This window comes from Lissotriton helveticus, chromosome 3_2 (assembly GCF_964261635.1).
Source record: "Lissotriton helveticus chromosome 3_2, aLisHel1.1, whole genome shotgun sequence".
Classification (NCBI taxonomy): Eukaryota; Metazoa; Chordata; class Amphibia; order Caudata; family Salamandridae; genus Lissotriton; species Lissotriton helveticus.
In genome coordinates this window covers 20,025,895-20,048,824 of record NC_136062.1, presented here as the reverse complement: position 1 = coordinate 20,048,824, position 22,930 = coordinate 20,025,895, and the positions used below count along the sequence as shown (strand labels likewise).

The 22,930-nt window shown below is 42.5% G+C and overlaps 1 protein-coding gene across 1 annotated transcript in view; it reads left to right on the top strand.

The window, feature by feature from the left end:
• Positions 1-22,930, top strand: part of HDC (histidine decarboxylase) — a 250,370-nt gene that overhangs the window by 166,351 nt on the left and 61,089 nt on the right. Inside the window, exon 7 of the mRNA XM_078684752.1 lies at positions 8,079-8,145. Coding sequence (XP_078540878.1) covers positions 8,079-8,145 — 67 coding nt within the window. The remainder of the gene's footprint in view (positions 1-8,078; positions 8,146-22,930) is intronic.

The following is a 22,930-nucleotide window of genomic DNA, read 5'->3' as shown; positions in this document are numbered from 1 at the left end:
CTGGGATCCCATCACCTGAGCCCAAAACGTACATGTCAAGGGGAGTGGCGTGCTCGGCCCCGCTCCCTGAGCCTTAATAGGGTCTGACAATATAACCCACAGGGGCTGAATTCTTTAGAAACGGGGAAGGTGGCCATACAGCACTCCTTCCTAAACCTTATTAGGCCTTGGTGACTCCATTCCCTGGTGCAGCAGTTAAATTAAAGAAGAGGGGGCCTGTGTTTCTTTTAGGTGGGTGTCCCGGTGATCACCCAGGATACCCACCAAACCGCAAGTTGGGGGCTGCCAGGGGAACCATAGGACCCAGCAGGAGCAGCCTGTTTTTGTCTTCTCCTGGCGGGCGGGAGTAATGCGTATTCCATGCCTGCAGGCGCGCTGGCAGGGAATGAAAAGTCTGCTCCCACCTGATGGGAGCATTATTTCAGCTCATGCCAAGTGAGAGCAGATATGCCATACCGGCCTGCACTCCTGCAAGCAGGGAAGGCATGTCTGCTCCCACCCTACGGGAGGTTTAAAAATGCTGCAGGCAAGTGGGAAGATGCATGTTTCCTTGCCCACACTAATGCAGCCAGGGAATCTACTGTGTTCCCTTATTACTGACATTCAGCTCAGGGGGTGGGGTCCCTGGGGCCTAATAAAGTTCAGGGAGGGATCCACACGCTCCCCTCCACTTATGATATACAACAGCTCTGGGGATGGGGTCTCCAGGACCTCCAAGAGGCTCGTGGAGAGAGGCCACACATCCTCCTCCCCAAACGAATATTGTGCTATGCCCTCTGGGCCCTGGCCCACTGCAGTGGGGCAAATTGTAAGAGAAGCACTGAAGCCTGCGTTATTTTTTTAATTTGCACTGTGTCCTCTGTTTTTGGCCTCTGTGTTTGTCTCTCTGGGACACCATCAGCATACCTAGGGGGCAAGGGAGTAACCAGGAGATTCAAATGTGCCTTACTTTGAACCAAAACACTTATGCCAACCAAGCAAGCATAGCAAGTCATTGTGACCCTCCCGAGAAGAGCTCTAGTTTCTTCCATCCAAGCATCTATCTATTCATACTTTCATTCTTCCATGCACCCACAGATATCCACCATTTCACATTACATTCTACCATCCATTTATTATTACATCCCTATTTCAGTATTTCATCATTCTATCCCTCCATCCATCCATCTGCCCATCTATATCCAAATCTATTCATCCATCTTCAAGCCTTTTTATCAAACCCATCCATCCTTTCTCTCATCCATCCCTCTAGCCACCCTTTCACTTATTCATCCATCCATTCTTTCGCTCACCCATTTATCCATCCTTTCATTCCATCCATCCACCCTTTCACTACATACATCTATTCATTCTCCCTTTCTCCATCCGTTCAGGATTTCACCCAGCCATCTATCCTTTTACTCATCCATCCACCCTTTCATCCATCTATCCATCCTTTTAGTCGTCCATTCATCTATTGACCCATTCATTCACCCTCCATCCAGCCTTTCATCCAGCCATTCACCCTCCCTTTCCCTTTCAATCAATATCCTTTGGTCACTGATCCATCCTTCCATCCATACATTTTTACTCATCCATCCATCTTTTCACTCATCCATCCCTCCTTTCACTGATCCCTCCATCTTCCCTTCCACTCATCACACTAACCTTTCACTCATTCTTCCATTCTGTCACCCATCCATCCTTACATTCATCCTTTCACGCAGCGATCCATCCTTTCACTCATCCAACCTTCCACCCATCATCCACTCACCCAAACATCCATCTATTTACCCTTTCACTCATCCATCCATATTTTCAGGCACTCATCTATCCATCTTTTCATTCGCGTATCCATCCATACATCCTGTCACTCCTCCATCAGTCCATCCATCCATACATTCATCATCCATCTATTCATCCACACTTTCACTCATCTATCCATCCACGCTTTAACACACACACCCAGCCTTACATACATCCTGTCACTCACTCACACACCCACTCACCCAACCTTTCATGTTCTTTATGAGCCTTTATATGCAGAGTTGCAGACAGACAAGGCCCATTTAGAACCCCGACCCGCTGTAGCTGCTAAAGCGGGGGGTTTATAACCTCCCCACAAGAATATTGTGCTATGCCCTCTGGGCCCTGGCCCACCGCGGTGGGGAACATTTTAAGAGAAGCGCTGAAGCCTGCTTTGTTTTTTTCATTTTGCACTGTATCCTCTGTTTTTGGCCTCCGTGTTTGTCTCTCTGGGATCCCATCACCTTACCTAGGGAGCAAGGGAGTACCAGAAGATTAAAATGTGCCTTACTTTGAACCAAAACTCTTATGGCAACCAAGCAGGTATAGCAAGTCATCGTCGTGACCCTCCCTAGAGGAGCTCTGGTCTCTTCAATCACAGCATCTATCCATTCATCCTTTCATACTTCCATATGCCCCTTAGCCACCCTTTCACGTTTCCATCCATTCTTTCGCTCACCAATTTATCCATCCTTTCATTCCATCCATTCACCATTTTACTACATCCATCCTCCCTTTCACCCATACGTTCATGCTTTCACCCATCCATCTATCCTTTCACTCATCCATCCACCCTTTCATCCATCTATCCATCCATTTAGTCATCCGCCCATCTATTGACCCATTCATTCATCCTCCATCCACCCTTTCATCTAGCCATTCACCCTCCCTTTCTCTTTCAATTAATAGCCTTCTGTTCACTGATCCATCCTTCCATCCATAATTTCACTCATCCATCCATATTTTCACTCATCCATCCTTCCTTTCACTCATCCATTGATCCTTCCTTTCACTCATCTCTCCATCCTCCCTTTCACTCATCCCACTACCCTTTCACTCATTCTTCTATTCTTTCACCCATCCATCCTTACATTCATCTTTTCACTCAGTGAGCCATCCTTTCACTCATCCATCCATTCACCCTTCCACCCATCATCCACTCACCCAAACATCCATCTATTTACCCTTTCACTCATCCATCCATATTTTCACGCACTCATCTATCCATCTTTTCATTCACATATCCATCCATTCATCCATACATCCCTTCACTCCTCCATCAGTCCGTCCATCCTTCCATCCATACATTCGTCATCCATCCATTCATCCACACTTTCATTCATCCATCCAGCCACCCTTTAACACTCAAATCCAGCCTTACATACATCATTTCACTCACACACTCACCCACCCAACCTTTCATGTTCTTTATGAGCTTTATATACAGAGTTGCAGACAGACAAGGCCCATTAAGAACCCCGACCTGCTGTAGCAACTAAAGCGGGGGTTTACAACACCCTTGCTGGGGTAAGGTTAGCCCTACCCCGCCCGCTTATGTCTTTGTTTTTCCTTCATTTTAGGACTCAGGAAAGGGTCCCAAGTCCTAACATGGCGGCCGCACCATCTTGGTTGATGTGGTAAAAGCCAATCAGATCTCAGCTTGTGAACTATCAGTCCGCAGACCCTCCACTACTTGAAATATACAAAATATTTGTTCAATAATTGCTCAAAAACTACTTAACTTATTTACACCAAATCACCAAAAAGACCTTTTCTGGACCACGTGCGTTTTTGGTACTCCCCGACGGATGACCCCAAGTTTTTCTAGGCATAAATAAAATCTTTTTGGGAAAGTTTTGTGAAGATTCATCAAACGGCACCAAAGTTATTAATAACACAAAAATGCATGTAAACTATAGCAAAATTATTTAAAGTAATGTCTTAAAACACTTAAAAACAATAATATTATACAACAATATTTAAGTCATAGTCATTTTAATATTCAATAATATTATATAAAGTGCCAAAACGATATACCCTCTAAAGATAATACTTACCTTGATATAATTCCACTCAAGATATTCTGGCTAACTTCAGTAGAAAAGGTGCACATCATGGATGAAAAGTGTAGTGAAGTGAGACAATCAATCCAGTTATCACAAGATGAATGGAGTAAGATGTGACATGTATAGAAGGGTAATTTTTTGTAAGATGGAAAAATAAATTAGAAGAGTGTTTTGGACATTTTCTAACCCATTGCAAATTTCAGAAACACAATGTGGAATTTACACAATTAGTGCTACAGAAATAGGCATACATCAACTTTTTTGTGAAAACCACACTATTTTGTTTTTGCCATGTATAATGAATGAATTTTTAGATGATGTGCAAGCTGAAATGTTAGTAAACAAGCTGAAAGATGTAACTTTATCCTTGTTAATGCCTCTCTTTATAATCACCCTCTTACTGTTTTACATGTTGCCTATCAACTACTTGATTTTGTTTTCTGGGGCTCCTGGACAATTTAATTGCCGCCAACCAATTGTAGATGCATGATGGTACATAAAGAATCATAACTTGCCTGACAACAGAACTCAAGATATTGCGCCTGTTTCAAAAAACATTTTTATCTGTAAATATATGCTTGTGACTGAAAATGGCTACATTTATATCTTTCCAGCAACCACAAAAAGATAGTTGGAATACATAAATGCTCAGCAGGAACCTTCACATAGGGGGTGAATAGTGGTTGGATCAAGGTGTGGTTTACCTTGAAAGTTTCTGATTGAGCACAAACTAATGGGTTTGCGGACAGTCACAAACTGTTCTCATGTGCTACACACCCTGAAAATGTCCAGACATTTGTTCCATCAAAGGGCTATAGTAAATCTCCATTCTGAGGTGTGAAGTAGCAAGAAATGCCACAAATCAGAGGACTTGCTGATATGGGCAAAAAAAGTGCGGGGTGGGGCAGGGATCTTTCAGCTGCCTCTTTGTTTTAATGCAACATCAAACGAAGGAACTGTAGTGAGGCTGATCTATCTGACCATATCCAGAGGGTGATATTTGCAAACTCATACCAAGTGAGGTGTATATTATTAGCTTTCCACAATTTAATTAGTCCCAAAGCATGTCAAATTCATGAGTTGTATGGTGTATATATTTTCATGGAGGCAGTGTCTTTTCATTTCCACAGAACAGTGATTGGATGTTTACTATTCTTTTTACTTACCAAAGACTTAATTCCTCAAACATGGTTTAAACGTACTCAAGTATTCAAAAGGTGTGACATGCATTCACACATTTCACATCCTGATACACGGTATCACAGTGGTGGTGCGTTAGCCACAAGTAATTTCGGGCCCGTATAAGAAGGTAATAAAAGCCTATTATTAACTTCTTTTTCCTGGCTTTTAATCCCGGGCCACGCCCGACTCCCGAGGCAGGCAGGCTGTCAGCTCTGCGGCTCTGTCTGAAGGGGCTGGGGCGGGGCAGCCAGAGGTTGACTGACATGCCATTGTCAGATTCAGGTTAGGGGGTAGTGGAGCCGAGCGCACAGCAGCACAAATGCGCATGTTGGGTTTGGGTCGGAGAATTTTCCCGACCAGCCCAGACATGCGCACTTGTGTCTTTACTCTGGCTGGCGGCTGCACATTAGAAGAGCGAGAGTTGATCAACGCCGCAACCCTTGGTCTCCTAATGAGCGACAAGTATCCCTGCTAAGCCGCCCGCAGCACTGTAAACTTAATCTGAGTCCAGGTAGAGGCGGATAAAGAACCCACATGGAACAACACTGCACAGGGCAGAGGCGTCGGAAGAACAAATAAACCAGTGCTCAGTGGTGTAACGAAACTTGAGGGGGCCCCCCTGCAAAGTACATTGAGGGGGCCCCCTCTCCCCAGCCCACAACCTACCACTTTTGCTGAGGGAGCCCCCTGGAGTTCAGGCCCCCCCGCACCACAGGCACTGTGGGGGTTTATGATAGGCCAGTGGGGTCAGGCAATCCTCTGAATACTAGCGTGGGACTGGGAGAAGTGGCGGGCACTTGTAAGTGCGCATGTCGGTTTGGCTGGTTGTCTTAGGCCTATCAAACAGAAATATGCGCTTAGAATTTTTCCACCCAGATGTATTGTACAGCTGGGTGGAGAAATGGCACAGGCCCCCAGTCCCTTCGCGAGCACCTAACCAGGCTGCTCAGACAAATCCAGGCGCTGTTCTCAAAGCATGAGAGCAGCATCTGGATTGAGTGGAGAGTCTGGGAGCCTGTGTTGGCCCAGGACTTCTTGAGGAGGAACACTGAGGCATCCGGAAGATGGAGTGGCAGCGGGAGAAGCAGGTAAGTGCATTTTCTTTTTTATTATTTGCCCCACGCTGCCCCACCATTTTAGTTTGGCAGCAGCTGCTGCTGTTCTCCAGTGATTCCAACACCTGCGTGCCTGTCGCCTCACCTTATTCCTGCACTGGCCCTAAGATATTACTGCAGTGTGCTCAAAATGAGACTGAGCACTTGACATGTCCCAGAAAAGACAATATGTTACCTATTTAATCATGTAATACATGTGTTTGTTTGGTTTGAGATCCACTAGCATATCTTGATTATACATCATGTTAATAATTCTGATACTACCAGGTTAATAACCATTGTGTATGTTGTTGAGTGCTATGATGATGTTTAAGTCAAGTTGCAATCGTAGGGAATCGGATACCCTGAAATTTTCACAAAATTGTTTCGAAGTTTAGGCAATACAAGAACCAGTGGCATTTCAGTTTAGATCTTCATGTAGGCATTCCTATAGAAGAGTAGCAAAACATGTTAGGAAGTCATCATTTAAAATCTCCTAAAATCTCTGGAGATACTGGTCAATAGTTTTTAAATAACACATCTATTGGTGTAACATGACCGCATGAGTCACACACCATCTTCACCAAAAGACATAGAGCGACTAAAACAACGACCTCATTGTAAGAGGCAACACTACCACAGGCGGTCCAAGTTCAAAGGAGGTTTTCCCTTAAGGGGGTTGTATTATCTTTCTTCGGGTGGGGTCAGATGTGGTGTCCTTATATCGCCCCTAGGTTCCAGTAGTGCAGAATTCTCCCTGTCTCACAGCCTTGGTACCACTTCTGTTGAGGTGATGGGCAGGAGGCAGGGCGAGTAAAGGGCTTTTTAAGCTAAGATATCTTATTGCCAGCATGGTGTGAGGCAAGTTTCTCTAGTACGTCATCAAGTAATAGCAAGGGATGCAAAGAAAGATATATCAATAAAGCACAGAGGAGTCAGTGTCGTTATTCAACTGTCACGGAATCTCACACTGAGCGCAGTGAAAACTCAAGTTCGGGGAGGCTGGAGAAAGTGTATGCACTATTGTTCGCCTATGAGTCACACATGGGAAAGCTAATTGTTTAAACAAAAGTGCAATTCCTGTACCCTGTGATAGTGGAATGTAGTTTTCAGGAGAAGTAGTCGGATTCCTTTACAGGAAATAATTTATGCCCACTTTGTAAAAAGGCTCAACTACAAGGAAACAGAGCCTGTATTGCCAAGTCAAATGATGCAGCATCATGATATGTTTGGGCTCGCTCGCCACAGTGCGCTGCACGCAACTTTTACACCACACCACTTTCACATGTCTGCGGTATCAGGATGCATGGATTATTAGATAGGGAAACTCCAATTTTTCTACAGGAAAACTATTTTCCCTGTGGAGGAAATGGGTTTTACAGAACAGTTCCAAACACACATTACGCTTATCCCTTAACAGAATTTGAGTTAAGGGTCACTAGGTCAGGAGGATGGCTGCACAATCACAGAAACATACAAATATTGGAAATTTCCCAGTAACCACCTTAGAGTTCGATGAATTCTTAAATGGAGGTCTACTCTTTTAGATTTTTGTAAATTAACCTTGATATCATTATCATTGTGTCTTAAGTGATTCACAGTACGGCTTTCTGAAAATTTCTCTTAGCGATTTTTCAAAATTCTCGAAATGCTGATTCATGTGCAATTAAACAAGTGATGTTTGACATTGAAAATGTACAAGGAATATATAATAAGCATTTTATAACAGCAATGTCAATTTGAATAATTGTTCAAGTTTAGATCGGTCAAAAAATTTGATGATTTCAGAAATTCAAAATTCTATGGTGTTAGTTTATGTAGTACAAATTGTATAGTGAAAAAATGTAAACTGTTTAAGAAAAGTAATTTGGGGAAAGAGAAAAGAGCGCTATGTCTATTGTGTATTTAATGTTAGTGTCATTCATGTAAATCTTTTATTGTTTGTTTGTAGGTTTGTGCAACTTTGGGTACCACTGGGGTCTGTGCATTTGACTGTCTCATTGAACTGGGACCAATTTGTAAGTATAATAAGCAAAAAATAATAAGGCATTTTTATATAGTGTTATCTTCGCTACCCACATAAAAAAAACTCTATAGCAATAGGTCTATTAGTAATTTTATCAACCTTGGATGGATGAAATGCTATACAATTTTTTTTACAATGTAGTTCTCTAAAATATCTCTTCTAACTCCTGAATAGGAATTCATAAAGAAGCATTTCAACTGAATCTAATTTGTTATATCCAATTGAAAAATGTAATGAATATTATCCATTTAAAGATGAATGAATTTCAGTATTCATTGAAGGTCCATCATCCCTGCTCTCCATCCGAAATCGCTTGCTGTGTCTTCTCTGAGTTTGAGCCGTTGCTTCTCTGGATTATATTGCTTGAGAAATGGGGACTGCCCTTTGGCTAGGAGATGTTATGTCTAATACACTTGGCAATATTAAAACTTTAGAATCTCAAACTTTGCCCATGACCTGGAGCTCTAAGAGACTTAGGGGGTCATTATGATGGTGGAAGGCCCGCCAGCCGTGCAGTGGCAGGCCTTCCGCCATTGGACCGTGATTTTCCCCCGCCATATTACGATGGCGGGGGATCCAGACTGCGACTGTGGTGGACGCCAAGACAGTCCACCACGGAACCACCAAAAGCAATCATTACGATTGCCTGGCAGACGGTCGAGATAGGCTAAAATGGTGGCGTGCCTAGCAGGACCGTCCGCCAAATTCAGATTCTGGCTACAGCCAACCTTTCCATGATGGCGATACCCCCATGGAAAGGCTGGCAGGGATTTGTTTCGGGGGCCTGTTGTGGGGGGAGATGTGGGTGCACTGGGGGGGGTACCATTTCCGTGTGTTGCCTGCGAAAGCACAACCTGCTTTTTTGACATTGCGGTGGGTGCTGCAGTCTGCAGCATCCGCCGCAATGTTAAATGGCAAGATGCGACCGTCATGGTGGTGGTCGCATCCTAATTTGTAGTGCGGGACCGCTGCATGCATGGCGGGCAGTCCTGATCCCCACCACGATGGTGGGCGGACTTCAGTCTGCCCGCCATCGTAATGACCCCATTAGTAATTAATTACAAGTCTGGCGGTCCAGGGAACCGCTGTTCCCTGGAGGTTGCGGTCAGGAGCCCACAATATGCTTGGCAGGAATGACAGTGCAGGCTCAGCAGTGCAGCGGCTTTGCCTTCAGGCTCACTCTGTGAGCCAAAGCATGCCGCCACTGCAAGACCACCGCTGCCACAACGCAGCCCGGAGATAAACTCATAATGCGGCAGCTGGGATACCACCGGCTTGGCAGTGTACTCCCAAACGCCACAATGTTTATTTATGCTTTTGCAATACTTGGGATAAAAGCCCATAAACTCTTGAAGGCGCATTATTTGTTGGATGCACAGTCATTATCACTGACTATGTGGGTATAGCTGAATTTAATTTTCCATTGAAGGAGAGTGTTTGTGGAGTGCCTATAACTTTGACTCTATTTTACACATGTACATAAAACCTTCCCCCAAAGGAATTTGTTGATGGATAGAGGGGAAAAAGAATCAACAATGTACATTATGACTGTGGTGCTCTATAAGTGATGGCAAAACTACAAAAAGAGGAAGTGGCCTTATTGTTGATTTCAATGGCCATGAGAAAGCAGGAGGCTGCAGAATACACCAATCGCTGGCAAGTTTGGAGAGCAATTGCTGCTCCTAGGGATCCTTGCTATCAAATTAAGAAGACCCATGAATAGTTTCTAGGTCTGACTTGACAGCGCAGCTGTCGCCAGAGCTGTTGTGATCAACAGAAAAAGGACATTCAAAAGCACTACACACTACTTTGGTTCTACCCACCTCATGATTTAACTGAGTACAGAATGTGTTTATTATTTATAGTTACTACAAAGGAAGTAATCCTGGCATATTTATTGTGAAAAGCATAGGTTAAACCGAATAAGCATATAACGGTAGCTTGTTATTATACTGTGTTAAAATCTTTATAGAAAGACACATTGTCACATTGAATGTCACAGATTACCATAATATGCAAAGTGTTTTTGTGTTGGTTACCCAATCCGACGGACCCAGGGGTAGAAGGTTTCCACTGTTATAATCCTTGTTAAGTCCAATTAAGAGGGTTGTATTTTGCTAACTTTTACATTAAACATGGCTATAATTTGATGACCGTACACCTCAGATGGCTGCCTTCTGGGAAAGTTTACGCACAATACAGTAGGCCTGAGTTGGCTGTGGTAACAACCCAAATATAAAGGCTATAGGCTTGATTGGGTCACTGAGAAAACTTATGTCTGATGCCACATGTCTGATCTGTTTATCAGAAAAGTTATGTTAAAGGCAGTAGGCTTGGAATATTTATTGAGACAAGCATGTGTTAAAGCCAATCGGCCTTTAAGAATTGTTGATGATCATACTGTAGTAAGGGCTGTAAACAGGAAAGTGGAATCCCACAGATCAATATAGTTGGCAAGAGATTTGGTTTTAGCATCCCCAATGACAAATGCTGGGGTATAAGATTGGTACAGTGATAATCTATGTTAAACTCTCTTAGATGGCATCGTATTTTGTTTTGTCATTGATTTATTATTTTTGTAATTTCATAACTGTATGCCAAATAGTTGCTCCGTGGCAGAGGTTATTCTCAATTCAGTGGGCCAGAGTTGTTTATGGTGTCAAGCCAGTAATAGATGCTTTTATAGGCCAAAGTTAATTCAGTGGGAAAGCTTGTGCTACATGCCATAAATCTGATTTGTTTATCATGAAAGGTTACAAAAAAGACAGCAGGCCTGGCCTATTCATTGTGAAAAGCATTTGTTAAAGCCAACATATCTTTAAGGGTGGTGTGACGTGATCTGCAGTCAGTAAAAGGAGACAGTCTTTTTTGTTTAGGTAAAATAAAGAAATTCTTCTGGACAGCAGTTTCAAAATCCTGGAGATGATGTGCAAATGTTATTTAGAGTCCCCTATTTCTTTCTCCACATCAGTTCTAGATCTGGGAAAATCCATGTTCAGATTTTTTTATCCCTGCTCTTCCTGGAAAGATCGCTTTTCGTTCTCCCTAAAGAGGAAGAGCCAGAAAAAGTCTGATTTACTACGTCCACTTGCCTTAACTGTCCCATCTCTAATATCCCACCACCATCACCCTTGTAAGCACGTTAGGCCAAGACCTCAGCCCTTACTGAGTCTTTGATCGTTAGGGTTTTTTCATGATAGAGCCAGTCAGTGATCATTTATCTGTTTAGTGCCATCAATTACACTAATTTAGTAATAAAGATCGTGTCACATGCCTGTGGCCACATGGCTCCTCCAGGACCATGGAATGGACAATACATCTTCTCTTTTTCTCCGGTAGCTGGTTTAATATGGTGAATGATGACTGGGCAGTCTCCTTTCTGGACCGGTCAATAGCTCTGTCTTTGTTCTGTTTCCCAGCTGCCATCTTGGAGATTTCAGATCCATGTCTCACTACCAAATCCCCAGACAAGTTTTTTTATTTTACAGTGTTAAAGACTATAGAGCGGTATTTTTCTACATGGAATCCCACAGACTATAGTAGCAAGCAAAGGTTTTGGTGTGAGGCTCCACCTCTGACAACCCTTTATGATTTGTAATGTGATAATCCTTGTTAGGCCATTTTTGAGAGGGTCTGCATATTGTTTTGGCAACAATAATTGTACCAGTTTATGCACACCTCTGTAGGCCTAAGCAACTTATGATAAAAGCTTGATTGGTTCACAGAGAAAAATATGTCAGATACTGTCATTCTGATCTGTTTCTTACAAAAAGTTATGACAAAGGCAGTAGGCCTGATTTATTTATTGTGAAACACATTTGTTAAAGCCAATGTATCTTTAAGAATGGATTAGTCTTACACTAACCTAAAGAGTGTAGACAGGAATTTTGATACATGGGAGGTTATATGTAGATGCCGTTGTTGGTTGACCTTTTGAAAATCCTTGGGGTAGAAGATTTGCACTATTAGAATCTATGTTAAGTCCCCATGTTGTATGCAGTGTTCCCAACTATAATGTTGTACATATTTATAATTTTATGATGTTTAGCTTCTGGGAAAGCATATGCTCAATTTAGTAGGCAAGAGCTGGTTATGTTAACCATGCAATGTTAAAAGGTATATACTTGATTAGTTAATTAGAAATTTGTTCAGGCTCATTTTATTTAACATAACTTTTCATAACAGATCAGACTATAGAATCGGACATAACGTTTCCTGTCATAACACCAATTGGACAGGTATTTTGTTATCTGTAATTAAGTGAGAAGGCAAGGGTTTTGGTGTTGATTACCCACTTTTGGATAAGCCCTCTTCTGTCATTGGTCTGTTCTCAGTCGCATTCTGCTTTCATTCATGATAGCATACAGCATTGAGCAATGAATCTGCCCACTTTACTATTAGCTAAATTGCCCTACGAGTTTCATCATTTTGCTTTATCACAAGTGCACAGTTCCTGAAAATGAATGTGATTCCATGCCACAGCTGGTGGGCTACACCTTTAGTTTTCAATGTTCTCTGTTTGTGGCTCCTTTTGTTTGTATTATTATTTTTTATAGGGTACTGCGGCTCCCCAGACTGTGTAACTGGGGCCTTCGTTTGCTGCTTATTTCATCCACAATGCTTTTTGTCTTGCTTTGCCACTGCTTCTAAACCGGGCAGCCATCTTAGAATGGTATTGCCCATAGTGCATCATTATTGTTCTAAGATTTCTAACACGTTGCTTCTAAAGTTGGTGGCTATGTTGGAACTGTAAAGCTAAGATACATTATGTACAATATCATTGCAATATCGCTGCCAGCTGCTATGTTGAATTTAATTATGTTTTCTTTTTTCTACTTTTATTCTTTTAATTGATTATGCATATGCTCGTGTGCTTTATATTCAATGGGTTTGTGGGTGAATGTAAGAATGAGTCAGTGGGTAAATGAATGAATGCATGAGTGAGTACACATTGTGTGTCAGACTTCCTTTATGACGACATGTTGTGAGCCTAAGCTCACCAATACCTGAAAAGGAACTTTTAATTATGATCCATACCTACTGCCATTGTTAATGCTAGCTGAAAGTGGCAACACTGTAAGTATAGGCTGTTCCTTTCTTTATATTGGCAAGAACAGGCTAGGTGTCTTTCCGCAGAGAGCTATTTCCGACATTCATCTACAACACCCACACTAACAACAAATTCTATCTATCCTCCCCAAATGTCTGTTTTTCTAGCAATAACTTTAAGTATTGGATTGGAAATTGTTATCAGTGTTGAGCTAGAAAGTGACAAAGACATTTTGCATTTGCCAGTAAAGACTTGAGCTTGATGGCTATCCACATTAAACCCACGTGTAAAGAAAGTGCTTCATCTTATTCTTTACTTTTATTTATTCCAAGATTGTTTGTTTTCTATGCTATCAATCCAAAGCTGAATTACTATATTATGTATATCCCACCACCCACCATGTTTTGCTATTGATAGACAACTGTTTTTGTCTTCCACCACTAGCAGACTGGAATGTGAGCAAGGCGGAAGGCATGAGTTGTGGTTTGTTCGTTTTGCTTACCTTAGATGACAAATGTCATAGGTTGTCTGGATATGCATTTATAGAATCATAACTAACCATAAACTATGGTTTTATTAGTAGCTTGTTATGTTATGTTCGTGATGCACTTCATTAACCTGCTATGTACTCATTTGAGTTGGCCACGTGCAGTGGAAACAACATCTTATAGGGTTTGCTGACTTAAATAATATATTTTGGTACACCTGTGGGCAAATTTCCATTCACCTTAATGATATTGCCCTCTTAAAGACTTCGCATAACCCACAATTGTAAGTCAAGAGGTTGACAGCTATACATTTGGTAATGTAAAAACACTACTGGTGGTCGACAGCAGGTAGTTATAGTTAGGATGTAGTTTCCATAGGAACTGCGTTTTTTATTTTGCCAACAACTTTAGGGTCTTTTGATGAATCCTCGAAAAACTAGCGTGACACACACTTCAGCTGCTGTCTTGAAAGTTTCAGGGTGATCCATCAACCATGAGCTGAGAAAAAGGGGGGGGGTCCAAAAACACATTTGCCATGTTAATTTCCATGGGAACTTTAGACACGCTACAGCCCGAACTACTAAACGGAATCACACCAAATTTGGTAGAAAGGTAGCTTTTAGTCCAAAGAGTGACCTTTTTGTAGATTGGTGTATATCTGTTCAGTAGTTGTGGAGTCATTTGAAGAAATCTCCAGTTTTATGTATAGAGGGATGTTGAGGATCCGCCACCTTTTTCGATCTAATGCTGAGATCTGATTGGATGCCAAAACTTTGAACCAGGAAGTTTTGGTAGCTTTCTCTGTGACCCGGCTTGAACCAAGTCACAAAAAAAAAAAAAAAAGAAGAAATGGGGGCCAGGTAGAAAGTTTCAAAAACATGAAGCGCAGGCTCCTGCACTTTGTTTCTAATCGGCCCCCGGGAAAGCCAAGTCCCGGGAGCATTTTAATAAAGGGGGGCACATGGCCCCCCTTGCCTCAGTGGCTCAGTGGGAGTGGGCTCACCACCTCCCCGGGCTTTATGATTGAAGAATGCAGGGGGGCCGTTTGCTGGAAGCAGGGTACAATTGCTTTGACCGAAAGGGAGCTGCATGTTCAGCAGCTCCCTCTCTGTCAAAACAATGCCGGCTCCCGCTGTAGACGGGGAGGCGGCAGGGACTGCGTAGGCCTTGAGGCTCTGTGCTCCCCAACATAAGTATCTGGGTGCCCTGAATGGATTTCACTGGGTTTTTTATGAGTGAATTCCAAGCCTTACTATAACACCACTGTAACCTTTGTGTTCCTCAGTGGATATATATAAATATATATACACAAAACACATAGGTGAAAGTAACGTTATAGTTAGGAATTGTAATTATATCTTCCTTTACATTAATAGAAACTTTTTTAATTCACTGATAAAATAAAAGTTTGTAGTGACTTTATAGTTAGGTGACAATGACAGTTTAAACACAGTTTTAAACTAAAAAAAACCACCGAAATTCACCAGTTATATTTATCTCAAGTAACTATAACTCCTAATCTACAGTAACTATCATTCATGCTCCCTATTTTGCTGGTTTTCGACTTAGCTTGACTGGGATCCTGCCAATCAGGATCCCAATCTATCTGCTTTTGTCCTAAACTGGTTGTTCATGTACTCTAGGTAAACTCCAGATTGGATTCTGGGGTACCCTTATAAGACCCTAGTATGTGGTAAACTATATACCCACGGCATAGGTACCCCAGTGGCCTCTCAGGGGCTGCAGCATGTATTATACCACCCCTGGGAGACCATTCAAAATTACACAACAGGTCTGCTACTGCAGCCTCTGTAAGATAGTGCATGCACCCCTTACTTAAATATAGGTTCACTATATCTACCTTTTCTCACTGCACATATAAACCTATCAGTCACCCCTATGGCAGGCCTTATCAATTCTGAAGGCAGGGTGCTGGGTTTTGTGTGAGAGGGTGCCCATGCATGAGCAGAGCTCCTCTGCAGCCTTCGGAATCTATTCTCCGGGGTTGTTCTGTGATGCAGCCAACCATATACTCTTAAGTGCATTATAACCTCGCGGTAAATTCTAACTTTAAAACAGCAAGGAAAGATGTTGTGTTTGATGTCAAACACCTTGGAATCATACCTCCCCGCCAGTACTGGGGGGGGGGGGTATGATTCCACCCTCCTAGAGGGAGAAATACGACAACACCTGTACACCCAGTACCATCTTTCTCGACCCTGGCATCACACGATGGATGCTGCCAGCCACAGGCATGAGTCTGCCCTCCTGCTGCTGGATGAAACTTCGGCAGGGGAAGGCTTGACAATAGGTTTTGCTATCTCAGGGAGGTGTAACCACCTCCCAGACAGGCTTTAGTGTATTGGGGCAGAGTGGGTGCACTCCAAGAGTGCTTTGATGTCTACACTGGGGGTACATTTGGTGTCCCTCTGCAGAGTCCAGCTCAAACAGGTTGCAAGGGCTATCAGCCCCTGCTCTTGCACAAAACTGGACAAAGGACCCTCCCATAGGTGGGTCCCCAGAGTTTGTCCCACCCCTTCCTTGGGTATCAAGTAGTAACCCCTGGCTAAAGGACTTTAGATTTTACCTAGACTAAACTCTGCTACAGAAACCAAGTATGGACAACTGAAGTATTGCCCTTGGACTAAAGGAATTACTCCCCTGCAAGGCAGGCACCTCGATGCATCTGACCAGTTTGCATCTATGCAGCTCCTGAAGGACTCCAAAGATTTTGCAACACAGGAGGTGGGTTCCTAAACTTCCCCAAGGCCAACCAGTGCTCTCAACAAACCTGAGACCCACAGCCCTCATGGGGACCATGCAACCCGAACCCCTGGACATCGTGCACATTTGCACTTTCCATGGGCTTTCCTGGTTGCTCCAGATGTGCCCTGACTCTCCATAGCTTGGGGAGTCCCCAGGACCTTACTGGTTCTCACCAAAGCATCTTTTCTCTCACCACGTGGGTTGCAGTTGCCAAGGCTTGTTGGTCTCCAATCCGGACACCGACCCCCCCCAGCACTCGATGTCCTTTGTGGGACAGCTCACCTGCAGACTTTGGTCATCATCAATGTCTCCTGGTCCCCGTGGCAGCAGAGTCAAGCTTCACCTCTTCGCACCTGAAACATCTGACATCGGTGGGCATTCGTCTACCGAACCCCTAGTCACTGGCAAGTGACCCAAGCTCTGTCCCCTCCGCTTTCAGGTTCTTCACAGCTCCAATCCAGGCTTGGATCACACTGGACACTTTTCCTCCTCATGGCAGCAGCACCTTGCGCATCACTCATTGAAAACGATGAAGTTTCCCACACCATTTGACACCTATGCACCTGGCTTCCCTGGGTTAGGTAACATGAGTACTCTGGTGCTCACGTGGGTGCTGGCCTTACAACCTTCTAAGTTTGAAAGAGTTTGCTCAAAGTCCTCTAGTAAGTGTCCTTAGTCTTTGAAATTCCAACTGCGACTTTCCCATAGGATTGTACGGAGCTCGCTGCTGTGTTCTCACACTGCACCCGTCCCCTGTGGGTCCCCTGTGTCACTACCTTGGGTGGTTCCTTGGGGTCTCAGCGATTCTATGTGCTCTAGGCACTGTGTCTAGTCAAGTCATGGTTGTTAAACCTCTTTCTTAGTATAAGGTTCGGTCTCCCCAGTAGCCCGCTGTGTATTGTGATATTTATGTCGTTCTAGTACTATGATAGTGTGTGCCTTGTTCTCTAATCTCAAAAAGAGGTTAGTAGAGAGTGTTTAGTAATAAATACATATATTTTATATATACCTTGTGTGGTTCTCCTTTCATTTGGTCATTCAGGAGGTTATAATCTGGTAAACCAAGCTGCTTTACATTCTTTCGAAACTTAGCCTGAAGGCTGCTCTCCACAGCTACCACTAGGACACCTTTCAATAAACGTTGTCTTTCACCTAATCATCAATAAGGGTCGTTTGGATTGGTGCAAGGTGCCCACTTTAACTAGTGGACAGCATATACCAGGTCAACTTCTCACAGCAGGAGCTGAAGATATAAGAGCACTTTTTTTGGGAAAGTTTCATGAAGTTTTGTCAAATAGCACCAAAGTTTTTAGCAAACCAAAAAAGCCATTTCCTATGGAATATAAATATATTACCCAGTGGCAGAAGCCACTAGGTACTTATAGTTAAGATCATGTTTCCATATGAAAATATTTTTATCTTTTCATAATAACTTTGGCTCCGTTAGACAATTCTTCAAGAAACTTTCCACAAAAAGTATCATCTACCGCAGTTCCTTTCAGGAAAGTTTTGGAGTAATTCGTCAAGCATGGGTCGAGAAAATGGGGGGGGGGTGGAGGGGGAGAGGGGTTCCAAAATGTGTTTTCCCCATTCATTTTTGCATTTGAAAATTGAACAGTGATACAGCAAAATCTGCTGAACGAAATTGCACTACATTTGGCAGTAAGCTATATCTTGGCCTAGAAAGCGTACTTTTTATGATTTCCTGTCAATACGTTCAATAGTTTGTAAAAAATTACGGCTCAAAATCTTTTTATATTTTACGCTGCAGTAGATGCATAGGCCAATTGATCTACAGAAGAGATCTCATTGGCTACCACCACAACAACAAGGTTCTGGCAGCAGCCATCCTAAGACTCCAGTCTAAGCCATACAAAAACCCAAAAAATAGATATAAGGGGGCAGGGTAGAGATACCTTGACCCCTAGGCCTGGTGTGGGAGAGGTGTAAAATGTTACCATAAATTCAAGGAGGATCAATGAATCCCCAGTATATTGGAAAAAAAAGTTCAGGCTCCCACACTAGAAAAATAAACACCCCAGAGGTGGGCCTGGCCCTGGGGGTGGTCCAATAGAATATTTAGGGGAGGGTGGCACATGGCCATCCTCTGGGAGGCTACGGGGACCCTATCTTCCACGGCCCTCCTTCCCAAGCCTGAAAGGCCCCGGGGACCAAAACCCTCAAAAAGTAGCTGCTCATTTATTATTCTCTGCTCCTAGGAAGGAGCGCCCCATTATGCCACAGGGTATTTTATAAAAGCATATTTTCATGATTGCAGTGCACTGCTTATGACCTCACATATTACATCACTCCTGACCTGGTCAGTGACACCACTGATGACATCTCAAATGACATCACTGACAACATCATCCAGTGATTTGGAGTGTTTAATAAAAGTTAGTGAGTGTTAAACATATATACTATGGTCAGAGGCTGTGTGAGTGCCTGTATGAGTGAATGAGTGGGTGTGTATTTGGTTTATAGAAGAGTGAGTGGGTAAGTGAGAGACTGTATACATGAGTAAGTGGGTGTGTGAGATTTTGTATCGGTGAGCAAGGGGCTGTGTCAGTGCATGTATGTGTAAGTGAGTGGCTGTGTGAGCATCTGTACCGGTGAGATAGTGGGTGTGCAAGTGGCTGTAATAGTTAATGAGAGTGTGAATGAGTGGCTTATGTGTGAGTGTACGGGTGTGTCAGTAGCTGTAAACGGTTGTGTGAGTGGCTGAATGGTTAACTGAGGAAGTAGATGAGTGTCTTAATGGGTGATCGACAGGGTACATGAATGGCTATACAGGTGCATGTAGGGGTGTGTAAGTGGGTGTATGGATGAGTGAGTGGGTGAGTGAATGGGTGTGTGAGTGCTGTGAGTGGGGTTGAATGGGAGAGTATATGCTTGTCTCAGTGACAGTATTGGTGGATGAGTATTTGTGTTAGCATATGTATGAGTAAGTGAGTGGGTGTTTGAGTAACTGTATGGATAAGTGAGTGGCTATGTAGGGGTGTGAGCAGCTGTATAGTTGATTTACTGTGTGAGAGACTCTATGGATGTATGAGTGGATATGTAAGTGTCTGTATGACTGGATGTGTGAGTGGGCATATTAATCTGTGAGTTGGTGCATGAGTGAGTACCTGCATATGTGAGTTAGTTTTTATGTTAGTGGCTGTATGTGTAAGTTGATGTGTAAGTGGCTCCATGGATTAGTGAGTAGATGTATGAGTGTTTGAATGAGTCTGTGCATTGGTATGTCAGTTAGTGAATCAGACACGGACCTCAGCGAAGGGGAAGGAACACCTCAAACATCGAGAAAAATTACTTTTTTAGACAAGATGAAGTTCATTTACATAGATCAACAAACACCCAGAGGAAGAGGAAGGGGACATAAATGGGGGAGAGGCTACCCACCAGGCCAAACAAACCCAGAAAGACAAGAAGGTGGTCTGGAAAAACAAGAGGCTATCCCTTGCGCAACAAACAAAAGAAACAAGAATTCATCAGAAATGATTAGAGAGGAACATCTGATAATCAATATTTCTAGGCATACCCTAACTGAGCATGAAATTAAACTTCTGAATAATGGCTTGATGTTCTGCCGAAAGAAACACTTTGGCTATGTTGAGACAAGAATCGACCTATACAAATTTGTATGAAACTTGAAGCTGGCCAAGTTCTCCAGAAAGGGAACTAAAAAACATCCAAATGGCCTGGTCCTTGAACCAACCCACCAATCTAAAAATAGAACAAAAATCGGAGGGTAAAATGATTTATAATTTGATGCACAATCTTGAAGCGGGTGATGTGACTAAGACACAAATACAGGAAGAACTAGGCATTGATACAGATGTTCACATATACACTGAGTTCAAAGTAAGATCTACATTCTATCCATCCTTGAGCCCAGGTAACAAGATAGATACATTTCATGGCATAGTGGTATCGGAACTGGAAAAACTAGAGAACATAAAACATAAAGACAGGAAAGAAAACCTTACTTTGGCAGAACAACAAGCACTCAATTTGATGAAAATTGATAGCCTGGATTTTAAACTAGCAACAACAGTAGCAATATAGTCATCCTGGAAAAACAAGACTATAAATAAGAAGCGATGCAACAATTGAAAGTGACTACCAACTACATGAAATTAACAACAAATCCTATTAATGACCTACATTGGAACTGAATACAAAAGTAAAACAATTGTATACTTAGGCTCTACTGGGTGATCCTGAGGTAGCATTTCTAAGCAATGAGACTCCTATAATTCCCACTATCTACTTCCTCCCAAAAGAGCAGAAAACCTTGGTGAAACCCCCTAGGAGACTGCTCATATTAAGTTGTGGTTCCTTATATGAGAATATATCAACATATGTAGATCACTTTTTTAGCACCAATCGTGGTTACCCTCAGCTCTTACATAAAAGACATAGGATATTTTCTCAGGATACTGGCAGATACAGGATGGCAGGAGGGGTATCTACTTGTGTTAATCAACGTAGTATCATTGTACACTTCCATCATCCATGAATTAGGCTTAAAAGTCATTAAGTATTTTTTGCAACAGAGAAACATTCCAGAATTGCAACATTCCAACATGCCGTTGTAAATGAATGAGCTGTCTCATGAATAATGTCTTTCTTTTCAACCACCAATTATCCTCCTAAATCTGTGGTACAGAGATGAGAGTCTTCTTCTCTCCATGCTATGCCAACCTCACCATGGGTTGGCGGGAGATAACAATAGGTTGGGGAAAAGACAATTTATAGCTTATCTGGAATGGAACGGTAGCAAAATTTCAGCAATACGTTGAGATTCTTAATGACAATGAAGTAGCTTTATAGTTTACTTGCAACACCAGTACCACAGAAATACAGTTCCTTGATGTAACAATATACATTAAAGACAATCAAATACAAACTACATTGTATCGTAAACCCACATCAACAAATAGCATTTTACATGGATTGAGTTTTCACTGAAGAAAAGTATTCCTTATGGTACACTTATCAGAATGAGGTGAAACTGCTCTAATGATAATCAAACAGAAGCAAAGTTTGAGGAAACGGAACAGAGATTCCTATGGAAGGGATACAAGTACAGTGACATCAAACATGGAAAAGAACGAGGAAGATCTTTCACTCATGCCCAAACATTAGTCATTAACACCAAAAATGAAGAGAATGAGAGCAAGAAAGGCACTACAATCAGAATGGTGTTGACATATAGGAAGAAGAACCAGTGCAATGTGAATATTCTGAAGAAGTACTGGAATGTACTGAAGAAAATACGGACATTGGGAACATACTAGGGACCAGATCCAATGTCACCTTTTGAAAGGTATGCTCACTGAAACACAAGCTAGTAAGGAGCCATTTTCATTAAAAAAAATCAAAATTGGCTGGACAAGCAAAAAATTGGCTTTACTCGCTGTGAGAAGTGCAAAGCCTGCCACATTGGAGACTTCCAGGGCAATATGATCACGAAAGACACTTCATATGTAGTGCATGTGATAGTATGCTATTGTTGTTTAAGGTACTTGGGCAGTGCCATCTGCCCTCTGGAAAAAACGCATACTGCAGCACATCAGAGCAGTGCAGAACAAGGATTCGAACTATGCCGTGGCCAAGCGTCTCCCTACACACCCTGAAAAAGACTGGCAAAGTATGCACTACTAAGGGATAGCAAGCATACCTAAGAATGAGTGAGGGGGGATTGAGTCCTCAAACTAAGATGACTGGAGTCATCTCTCTTAAGATTGAGAACAAAGGCACCACACGGACTGTATGGGGACAAGGAACTGTATGTTCATTTATGATTATATGTGCTCAAATTGGAGTCATCTGATTGATAAACTATAGTGTAATACACAGCTGTGTATACTAGCTGATGTAAAACAAGGTATTAGGTTGTTCCGCAATACTTCTGTAAGAAATCGGGTGACTGTTGTTGGGGTTAGCAGTACTTCAGTTAATCTTTGATGCAATATCTGGCAATTCTAGCTGGAAATAGACTTTTTTATGGCATAGCTATACCATGAGCACATCATCACACGTTCTTGGTAACAATGACCATACATTGGGGCCATGATACGAATAAGACTATATATGGGCACTTAGCCGATGATTTATACTGCAGTACTGAAAAGTTGCAGTACCTCTGATTCCTTAATGGACAGATAACCACCATATGTGGAGAAACAACAGCTGTATGTAGAAGGGAAATCAGGGTCTGCACATTCAGTCGGGATAGTCTCCTTTCCAAATATGCTGGTACTTAACCTGACTCTGAGCCACAACTGTATATTAGACAGTGTGGAATGAAGCAACTGCTAACTGGATACCCCATGTACTTATACTACACAATAACCATATAGACCATACAATGGAGACCCATTGGTTCTTAGCCAACATTGGATGTATGATATTCACCCTGTGTCAGGCTCCCCCTTCCAGAATCCTCGGAGTTGTGTCGATGCTCA